At 44.5% G+C, this 11,253-nt stretch overlaps 1 protein-coding gene across 1 annotated transcript in view; it reads left to right on the top strand.

Annotated features, from left to right (window-relative positions):
• Nucleotides 1–272: 272 nt before the first annotated feature.
• The window catches only part of LOC130478975 (neuroblast differentiation-associated protein AHNAK-like), a 30,681-nt gene continuing 19,700 nt past the window's right edge, over nucleotides 273–11,253 (top strand). The window contains exons 1-6 of the mRNA XM_056851239.1: nucleotides 273–320; nucleotides 2,528–2,623; nucleotides 4,089–4,151; nucleotides 5,300–5,441; nucleotides 7,901–8,082; nucleotides 10,445–10,829. Of these exons, the coding sequence (XP_056707217.1) occupies nucleotides 4,137–4,151; nucleotides 5,300–5,441; nucleotides 7,901–8,082; nucleotides 10,445–10,829 (724 nt within the window). The 5' untranslated portion in view covers nucleotides 273–320; nucleotides 2,528–2,623; nucleotides 4,089–4,136. The remainder of the gene's footprint in view (nucleotides 321–2,527; nucleotides 2,624–4,088; nucleotides 4,152–5,299; nucleotides 5,442–7,900; nucleotides 8,083–10,444; nucleotides 10,830–11,253) is intronic.

The following is an 11,253-nucleotide window of genomic DNA, read 5'->3' as shown; positions in this document are numbered from 1 at the left end:
TGGGTGAAGGTGGGGGAGACCACTGGAAGGTAAAAGGCAAAGATGGAGGTTGGCAACCTTAAATACATACATGTGCACGGAACGCCACCGGTTGTTTACAGCCGCCCGTGACCACAGGTGGACCAGAAATGTGATGTTCCAGATTTGGTGCACATCTGAATTACACATCAGTCATGTGGTTTAGGAATTTTGTTTTGTTTTTTAACTGCCGTGGGTGGTACAATTGTTTGACATCTTACATGGTCATTCCAGCTTCTGGCAGGCAACTGAGACCAGACGACACTGAGGCTGATGGTGAGGCTGATGCAGAAGATGATTCAGTGAGTATCCTGCATTACTTTCAGTGATGTTTAATTCAGAGTCTGCCTTTGAGATCCAGGAGTCCAACTGAACAAGAGCTTGAACCACAACTCAAATTTGAATCCTTTTCCCCCCCTGCCTTGGAACAGGATCTGAACCAATATTCTCCTTACTTTACATTCTCCTTACTTCCTAATGCAGTGCTAGCTAGCTTGGTTTCCTTTTGGAGTGCACTGGAGATTCAAGACATGACTGTAATTCCTTGGAAGTAGAGAAGCTCTTCTACAGGACGGTGTCTCTGTTACCTCACATGAGATCCCCAGAGAGACAAAAAGGGACCTTGTATCTCAAGTGTTACCTCACATGAGATCTCCAAAGAGACAAAAAGGGACCTTGCATCACGAGTGTTACCTCACAGGAGATCCCCAGAGAGTCAAAAAGGGACCCTGCACTCCAAGTCCCTTCAGCCAACTCATAGCTCTCTCACACTCTCTCTCTGCCTTCCTGCTTTGATATGAGGGGAAGCAGAGGGGCAGGAAGGTCAACTTTATAATTATGTTATCTTGCATCTAGATTTACATTGCTATTTGACTGGCTGAATGACAAATTGGATCCATCTTTGACACTCCCAAAGCATGCATTAATTCAGTTAATTCAGTTAATTCAGTGACACTCATGGATACCGATAATAATTCTTTAGCCATAGTGTGTGGCCTGCGAAGAATGCCCTTTTTGTATAGAAATATGAGAAGCAGTCCTCCTGAGAGAGAATGCTTATTATGTCTGTGTAGGCAGCTATGCATACATATGAGGATCACTCCAATCCACTGGTTCTTTATCAGTGTGGGCGCTGTGGCATGTGGGTGACAGCTCCCTCAACCACCAGAATTGCCTGAGATTCTTCAACAGAGGGATATGTGCCAAGGGCCATGCCAAGGGTAACCTGGAGGGATTCAACAGAGGGATATGTGCCAAGGGTAACCTGGAGTTACCCCTGTGTTCAGTGTGAGTGGCCAAACCCCAGGCACAGCCGATTGCTATGTGCATACTGTTGCACTCACAGAACTCTAGACTTGTGGAAACATAGAGCTCGAAGGGACCTCAAGGGTCATCTAGTCCAACCCCCTGCTCAACACAGGAAATTCACAACTACCTCCCCCCTCCACTCCCCCAGTGACCCCTGCTCTGTGCCCAGAGGAAGGCAAAAAACCTCCAGGATCCCTGAACCAATCTGGCCTGGAGGAAAATTCTTTCCTGACCCAAAGTGGTAATTGGCATTATCCTGGGCAAAAAAACCTGACTCATCCCTTCCTGCCCTCCCTCTCACGATCTGCCTAAGTTCACAGAATCAGCCTTGCTGGCAGATGGCCATCTAGCCTCTGCTTAAAAACCTCCCAAGATGGAGACAGAGGCCAGTTTGTGTAGAAAGAGGGTGAAGATGAATTTATAGTGTGCTCTGTGCTACTTAGCTAATTTAAAATGGTAACTGTGGCTTTCGTTCCAAGCCAAAAAAATCTAAGAATGTAAGAAGAGCCTTACTGGATCAGACCAAAGGGTCCAACTAGACCAGGGGTGTCAAACATATGGCCCGAGGGCCAGATCTGACCCTCAAGCCAGCCGAGGCAGATACCTGCCCAAGTCCCAGTCTGGGCTGGCGAACCCGCTGTGGCCTTGCCAGCTGTGGAAGCCACCTCCCCTAGTCTTGATCTGGGTTGGCGAGCCTGCAGTGGACTTGCCAGCCGAGGCAGCCACACACATACACGCTCTGGATCTGGGCTGGTGAGGCATGGCCCAGCCCGACCAAGTGACATTCATGTCATATCCGGCCCTCGTAACAAATGAGTTTGACCCCCCTGATCTAGACCAATATTCTCTTTCCATCAATGACAAACCAGCTGCCTCTGAGAAACCCGCAAATAAGACATGGAAGTAACAACTATCTCTTGCTAATGGCTGTCTCTCCAGCATCCCGTATGCAGATAACTAATTCTCCTGAACTTAGTTTTCCAACCATGGAACTATATTGGACACCTTACATGTTGTATTTTAGTTTTTACACATTTCTTCAAAGGCAGCAATGTAACCATTTACATGAATTCCCCTTCTCCCCTCCCAGGTCCATAAAAGTTCAACTCTCCCCGTTGCAAAGCTTATAGCTCCTGAAATGATAGGTCTACCCATTGGCTAATGAGAATTGTTGTTCTCTGTTCCAACCCTGTTCCTTCAGGTCGATGAAGTGACAACGGAAAACATACGACCAAGACCACAAGGATCCTCTCCAGTATATGAGTACTGCATAGAAGACGAGTATTTTAATAAAAAAGTAAGGGATGATACAAAGGGATGCTTTGTATAATGCAGTTTTGTAATGATGACTGGCAGTTGGTCCAGGATGGTCCTTTGATGGAAGCTAATGATGAAAGATGTTCTCCTGATAGCTGAGGTCCTCTCTTGGGCTTTGGATGCTGGGTGACCATCCTTGTTTAAGCAGATGGCTAGCAATATTAAAATGCTTTTATCACATGTTTTTAATTGTTAACTGCCTTGGTGGCTCTTGTAAGGGCGGAAAGGCGGGATACCAATTTTGTAAATAAATAAATAAATAATGGTGATTCCTCAATTTTCTGGATCCCCCTGAATTTATTACTTATTTATTTATTTATTTAGAAAATGTTTATGCTGCCTGTCCAGGGACTTGCATGAGGCAGCTTACAAAATAAAAAGGACAAAACATTAAAATATATTATTGTTGCTATTTGGATTGGGTCCATGGTATGCAGAGTTCAGGAGCTTAGAACGCCACCCCTGCCCTGTTTTCCCAACCTGAGACGGGCTGGGGTGGGGCACCATTTGCCCTGTTTGGAGCTGCATATATACCAATGAGCTACATATTATGTCTTCTCAGAAGTACACATAGGTCGGTTAGGCTTTCACTCACGTTCGCCCCCAGTCTGTCTTGGTTGTTCCTTGGAGTTATGCATGAGTTTTACGTTCATTAGAGATGTCCTCGCTGCCAACCCTCACAAATCCTGGGACTTCCCATCCCTCTATTAACCCAATTCTTCCATCTCCCCTAAGCTCAACCCGGGTGAAATCCCCATGCATAAGGCAAAGCACAGGACAAGGAAGCTTGGAAAAGGGACGTTTCTCTCACAGAAAGAAGTACAGCCAATTACAAAGTGTGTCAAGAGGCGGGGATTCAAATGCTTCCTGCTTCCTGGGAGTTCTTTCTGAGCAGAAGAGAGGCATTTAGAAACAAGGCTTGGGTTTCTCCCCGACCCCATTCCTTTTAGGGAGCTCTGTTTTGCTTTTGGTTTTTAAAATTCTTTTTGACCCAGCACTTGGGTATCTGGGGAGGGACTTCTAAGCATGTTGCTTTCCCAATCTGAATTGGACCCATGTGTGCTCGGGAAGTGTGGAACTTCAAAAGACACCTCTCCCCCTCTCCGACAGCATGAATTAAATGACTTTTGCCCCCCAACGTTTGCCTTCAGAAGAATCCGAGGAAGGGATTTTCATGCTGTTGGCTACTGATTCTTCATTTTCCTGGGCAAACAAAGGGCTAATGAAATTCTGTGGGGAGACAGCCCATTATCTCAGGCCCCCGCAACAGGATCTTTTTGGAAACTTCAGCCGCTTAGTCATTTTAGCATACCTTTAATGAAGTGCACTGTCATCATCCGCCAAAAAAAAAAAATCACAGTCAGGGAGTACAGGCTGACAGCTGTTTGAAAAGCTTTGCAGATCCATCATAGCTAAGCTCTTAAGGATCACACTTGTCTTTCCAGCTTCAGCAAGATCTAGAGAACAGACAAAGAAGAGCTTCTTCCATCAAAATGAGCGATTCACAGGTGAGCTTCTGATACACGTCGGTCGCACCCTTTGACACAGAAGGGCATTGTGTTGGAGCATTTTGAAGGCGGTGAGCCTCGCCTTCTCACTGATACCGGCCCTGGGACTGAATATAGGCAGGTGTGTGTAAATATGGGCTTTGACGGTCAGCTGCAGAAGAATATTCATTTGATTGGGGTTTTATTTTTTTACCCTGCCCTTCGATCCTGAGGGATCCTCTAGGCAGTTGGCATAAAAAATAATAAAATACAATTGAACCCCCTGCCCCAGGATGTGGTGATGGCTGCCAACTTGGAAGGCTTTAAGAGGGGAGTGGACATGTTCATGGAGGAGAGGGCTATTCATGGCTACTAGTAAAAATGGATACTAGTCATGATGCATACCTGTTCTCTCCAGTATCAGAGGAGCATGCCTATTACATTAGGTGCTATGAAACACAGGCAGGACGGTGCTGCTGCAGTCGTCTTGTTTGTGGGCTTCCTAGAGGCACCTGGTTGGCCACTGTGTGAACAGACTGCTGGACTTGATGGGCCTTGGTCTGATCCAGCAGGGCTTTTCTTAGGTTGTTCTTATGTTCTTTTGCTTGTTTATTCCTGCAAACCAGTGTGATGAAATAGTAAGAATGTTGGACTAGGTCCTGAGAGACCTGTGTTAAAATCCCCATTCAGCTATTAAGCTTACCTGCTAACCTTGGGCGACTCTCTATCTCTTTCAGCCTGATCTACCTCATAAGGTTATTGTTGGGATGAGATGTGTAGGAAGTCCCCCCCCCCACAAATGAAAGTATTAGCAGTCACCACTATAAGGCCAACAAGCAGGGATATACCTAGCTGATGTTCCCAACATTTGTCTGGGGTTGTCCACACCTGCATGTAAATGTTGACAGCGAGCACAGTTTCAGGCATACACGGTAATGCAAATAATATTCAATATTGTTACCATCTATTTCATGCAGTGATAAAATCGTTAATTAAAAAAAACACTACAGGACTTGTTGCCGCTTTCGTGAAATCGAGCCATATTGCTTGGATACATACATGTCTCGTACACCAGTAAACGTTTGAAACAATACTTCTTGAGCATCGGTGGTTGCTGATTTTATGACATGAATTATTAGAAATGACATTTCATTATCTGTGGTGCCTAGGAGTCCATGGAGGTGACTCTGCACACAGAAATCGAATCTGGCGCCAGTGGATTTAGTGTGGCTGGTGGCGGAAACGAAGGGATATTTGTGAAGAAGGTACTCAAGGAGTCCCCAGCATCAAAGCTATTCAGTCTGAGAGAAGGTACAGTATTATTATAACTTGTTTTTATCCTGTTTTTTTAGGGAAATGCTAATAAATCTAATATTTAGATGTTGAACCAATTCATTCACATTTTTCCCATTGTGCATTCTAATACTTCGGGCCTTCCTACGCCGGAGAGCAAATTGAGATATGATAAACGAACAGCTGTAGATCTTAATTTGTACATTTTAATTAATCATCTTATTGACACGCCTTATTATGAAAAGGTGAGTCCAGCATGGTGTGTGTAGTGGTTAAGGGGTTGGGCTGGGATCTGGGAAACCCAGGTTCGAATCCCCACTCTGTCATGGGAACTTGCTGGGTGACCTTGGGCCAGTCACACATTCTCAGCCTCAACCTGGCAAGTGTTTGGATGGGAGACCTCCAAGGAATACCAGGGTCGAGATGTGGAGACGAGCAATAGCAAACCACCTGTGAATGTCTCTTGCCTTGAAAACCCTACAGGGCCTCCATAAGCCAGCTGTGACTTGACAGCAAAAACAAATTACGAAAAAAGCATTTTAAATAATTTAGGATGCGTTGCCTGGTCTAGTTCAAGAGCTTCGGCTGTAAACCTACATGGAAATTCTAGGTTATGCTCATACAGCCTTGTCATATGTAAATCTGGGTTTCTTAGTAGCACAGCCTGTTGCCGACATGATATTCAGTTTTAACAAAAGTCTGTAGCGGATTTCAGGTAACTAAAAACCAGATGCTTGATGGAAATTTAGGAATTTGGGAACGCGAGGCTGAAGTCTTTGGGTTTGCATACTTTGGCAAGGTTACTGAGATAAACTGGTGTGGCTATACACTTTGTGTGACCTGCGAGACAAAGCTATACAACACATTATATGATCATGATAGTAATCTTTGCGCAACGTGAAAAACGGGCTTGAGTGATATTGTCTCTAAACAATGACTGATCTTGACTTCATTTCCTATTCTCTGGATAAAGCCCTCCAGATAAAGCTAACCAAGCTTTATTTGTGTTATCTAGAGCCTCGTCTCTGTCCGTGCATAAGAACTTCCATAAGGAGGGGAACTGGTTCTATCCAACATCCTCATGTTTTAGTCAGTAAGGAAACTTGCCTTTCTCTGCCAAACCTAAGGATCAGTTCACATGACCAGCATAAAGCTGTTTTGTGTTTCGCGAGAGGAACATTTTTCCAAACACTGGAGGATAGGCACTTCCAATTGGACAGTATGAATGGTGAAAGTGTACTCATGGTGCAGGCCGTCGCTGTTTCATTTATTTTTTTTACCATCAAGTCACAATTGACATGGTGACCTCTTGGGGTTTTCAAGGCAAAAGACATTCAGAGGTGGTTTGCCATTGCCTGCCTCTGCATCATGACCCTGGTATTCCTTGGAGGTCCCCCATCCAAATACTAGCCAGGGTCAGGGCTGAGAGTGTGTGACTGGCCCAAGGTCACCCAGCAAGCTTCCATGATGCAAGTGGGGATTTGAACCTGGGATTCCCAGGTCCTAGGCCAAAACCTTAACCACTACACCACACCGGCTCTGCTATGTTCTTAGGAATTTTTTTTTCTGGTTAAGGGCAGACCCATATTCCACATGTATGTGCATCTTTCACAAATCTGGGATGCTCTTTATCCCAAGCACTGGTTCCTTAGGGGCTTAGATTTGTCCATGGAATTACCACTCCTACAAAGTCATCTCCATTCATACAAACGGAGGGGTGTCTCTTGCAGAGACACACTGTACATTTGAGACCATATGAAGCTCTAGGTCAAAAGGAGATGCTAAAAAGTTTAAAGTACTAGAAACAAGCAGAAAGGTCCAATATCCTTTCCATGAGATACTCTGGTGGTGTTGGAAAGTGTCGTCAAGTCACAGCTGACTTATGGCGACCCCCGTACGGTTTTCGAGGCAAGAGACCTTCGGAGGTGGTTCGACATTGCCTGCCTCCGCGTGGGCTGAGAGTTCTGAGAGAACTGTGACTGGCCCAAGGTCACCCAGCAGGCTTCCTGGGGAGGAGTGGGGGATCGATCCTGGCTCTCCAGATTAGAGTCTGCCCCTCTTAACCACTACGCCACACTGGCTGTCTGAGACACTCTGAGTCTGACACAAAAGAGAAGATGTGCAGAGGTAATCTTGGAGACGGCAGATGGTTATAGGGAAGGTGTCAGCTTACTAAGTACACAAGCTAAAAAGTGAAGGAGAATCTAGAGAAACAAGATTTTACATACCATAGACTAATTATACACAAAGACTCTCACGAACAGATTGTAGGAACTAGGGTTTCAGTAACACTGGAATGTGGATTTCTAAATCATGTAACGGTACTTTCAACTGGATATTTCATTCTGAGGATTTCGAAATGCACTTCGGGAGAGTGCACCGAGCATGAGCCCATGCAGAGCTCTCTTTACATAAACTGGGAACCAATAAACCAGGTTTACTATCTTAAAACCCTGTTATTTGCTGCTTCCTTGCAGGTGACCAGCTCTTGAGCGCCACGATATTTTTTGATAATGTCAAGTATGAAGATGCCCTCAAGATTTTACAGTATTCCGAGCCGTACAAAGTGCAGTTCAGCCTCAAAAGAAAGCTCAGTGAAAAGGAGGATCTGGACACGATACATTCTTCGACGCTATCCAAAAAGGAAAAATTAAGCCAGGTAAATGTACGTCTGTGAAAGGATGCTCAGGGTCAAGCTGTGAGCCACGGGTGGGAGGGGGTTCGTTTCGTTCAGTGCAATTTTCATGCTGCTTTTTTCAGGGGAAGTGCAGTTGGAGGGAATATGGCCTCTGAGGTGGGGATGATGTATAGGCAGCCTCTGTTTTTGCTGCAGTTCTTTGACTGTGTAGGAGGCACAGGATTCAGCTTCCCAAGAATATCAACTTCCGTATTTACAAGAGGAGCATGTTTTCACTTTATTTAACAAGTTGCAACTTTTTTGTAGCCCTTCCAAGCTGACAAGGCTCTCAAAACAGTTTAGTAGGTAAAACCATTTAAATGTAATACTGTGTATAAACCCCTCAGCAGATTTTAGCAGATCTACAAAACAGATCACACCGTGTAATAGTAAAGCGCCAGACTCACCCCCATCCTGCCAACATGACCATAAAAGAAGCAAATATAGCCCATCCACAGTTAAGGCGGGGGCCTCTACTTACTCGGGGGGGGGCTCCTAAGTATTAAGAAAAATATGTGAGGGTCAAGGTCTCTGTAGTGGGAGATCTCATGGAATCGGCCCCCATTCCCCACAGCCGCTTATCTGGCCAGCAGAGAAAATATTGGGGGCAAGGGGTTGCCAGCATTGGAAATGCCATGTCACTTCCTGGGCAAAACTGGGAGTGGTGTCTTTACATTGTGCCAATGCTCTAGAATTCTCGTTGTGGGTAGATCCTAGAGCATTGGTGCAACGTGATGATATCGTTGTGCCAAAAGTGGCTTGGCGTGTCACGCCAATTCCAATGCAACTGTCCTTGCCCCAAAGGATTTCTTGGCAACTGGCAACCCTATTTTGCAAATTAAATCAAGGTGGGGGAACCCTCTCAAAATGGTCTGATGAGTACTGAATTGCTCCAGGGGTCATGGGATGATGAGAACAGGACAATTCAACTAAAGGAAGGGAATGGGGAGGAACCCGTAGCCTGCTCAAGCTGCTGATACGATCTTGGAAATAGAGATGGGAGGGGGCAGCCAAATTTCCTGATAGTTGCCCTTAACATGATACCTCACTGGCCTCCCATGTCCTCCCCACTGATTCTAACAATTGCTGTCCCACAAGTCATTGAAAATCGATTACAATCAAATAAAAATTATATCCATAAAAATTCTTTTACAAGCCTCCAAAAGGAGGGAAATGAAGACAGATGAGAAACGGAAAGCTCATTTCATAGCATTCAGGCAACTGCCGAAATGCTTGGTGGATTTCAGTCTTGTATACACTTAAGAAGGGCCTTACTCACTGATCTCAGTGAGTAAGAAAATTCTTCTAGGAGCCAAAACTTCCCAAAGGACTTTTGGTTCCACACCATTAGGGTTTAAGATGTCAAAATTAGCACTGTGAACTGCCTGGAACTAGAAAGGAAGACAACGCAAATTTTGGACCACCAATGTAATTTTCTCCTTGCTCACTCCCATCTGGCTTCAACATACTGTGTGTGTGTAAAGTGCCTTCAAGTCACAGCCAACTTATGGCGACCCTATTTGGGGTTTTCATGGCAAGAGACTAACAGAGGTGGTTTGCCAGTGCCTTCCTCTGCATAGAAGCCCTGGTATTCCTTGGTGGTCTCCCATCCAAATACTAACCAGGGCTGACCCTGCTTAGCTTCTGAGATCTGACGAGATCAGGCTAGCCTGGGCCATCCAGGTCAGGGCATCTGTAGACTGCAGACCAGTTGTAATTACAGGAGAACTCCGGATCCCACTTGGAGGTTGGCAACTCTACTTTTAACATTACAATAAAGGATGTTAACTGAATCCCACAGTAATTGTGCAATCAGCTGGCGATATCTCTTGAGTAAAATCCAAAACTGCTGCGAGAGTCTTATCCATCTGTGTGTAAAGTGCCTTCAAGTCGCAGCTGACTTATGGCAACCCCTTATGGGGTTTTCAAGGCCAGAGACTAATAGAGGTGGTTTGCCAGTGCCTTCCTTTGCATAGCAACCCTGGTATTCCTGGGTGGTCCCCCATCCAAATATTAACCAGGGCTGATCCTGCTTAGCTTCCGAGATCTGGCTATACCATGCTGCCGTCCCTCTGAACAGTCTCATCTCACTTAATTAACCCAAAATGAGAAGTGTGTAATAAGTAAATCAAAGGTTAAAGCAACTTCTACAAGTAGCAACCTTGACCACCTTTCTGTCCCTTTTTATTTCTGCCTCACAACTAATAGTAGATACTACAGGCATCACACATAGGGTACTGGCAAAAAAAAAAAACAGTTGTGGGGAGAGCGAATTATGAATTGCAACATGTGATCATGTATAAATAATTTCTGGAGCTAATATTTCAAATTCTTTCTCTCTCAGGGAAAGGAAACTCTGGAAGTATCAGAAAAGACCATCACCGAAGAAGACAAAGCCACTTTGATTGTAAAACAAAGAGTGGGAAGACAAAAACGACCAAAGAAGGATAGACTCTCCTGGCCAAAATTCCAGTCAATCACCGGTAAAAAGATTTTGGGACACAGAAGATCTCGTAGCACATCAGATGCTTATGAGCATGCTATTCCAGATGTCTCACCAACCAGCACAGACACTGAATTTGTGCCAGAAGAAATACATGCTAAAGTTAAAAAAGGAAGTCAAAAGAAATTAAAATTCCCTAGCATTGGATTTAAGATGTACAGAACTAAGCAAGAGATAGAAGAGAAGACTAAATTGGAAGGAAAAGCATGGACGGAGTATGAATACAGTGCTACAGGAGAACCCTCAGAAACCATAAGAGTAGAAGATCCTACTTCCTCGACCCAGGATAAGAAAACAAGAGAACAGTATGATGCAAAAAAAGATACAAAAGAAAACAAATATGAACTAATTTCCCAAGCAAAAAAGTGCCCTGAAGTTGAAATCACTACAAAAAAACCAAAAGAAAAGAAACAAAAATCCAGAGGGGCAACAAAACCAGACGCTACAATTATAACGTCACAGATCACAACTTCTGCATTAGAAATAAAAGATTCACCCACAAAACAAACATCATTTCCAAAGATGCGAAAAAAGAAACAAAAGGGATCTCTGGAAAAAATACAAAGCAAAACAACAGTGGACTATGAGCAAAAAGAAAAAGAAATACAAATGGAAATCAAAGATGCCACAGCAGCAGTACCATATCAAAT

Source organism: Euleptes europaea, chromosome 6 (assembly GCF_029931775.1).
Source record: "Euleptes europaea isolate rEulEur1 chromosome 6, rEulEur1.hap1, whole genome shotgun sequence".
Classification (NCBI taxonomy): domain Eukaryota; kingdom Metazoa; phylum Chordata; class Lepidosauria; order Squamata; family Sphaerodactylidae; genus Euleptes; species Euleptes europaea.
Note: the sequence above shows the minus strand (reverse complement) of the source record. Positions and strands in the feature narration are given on the sequence as shown.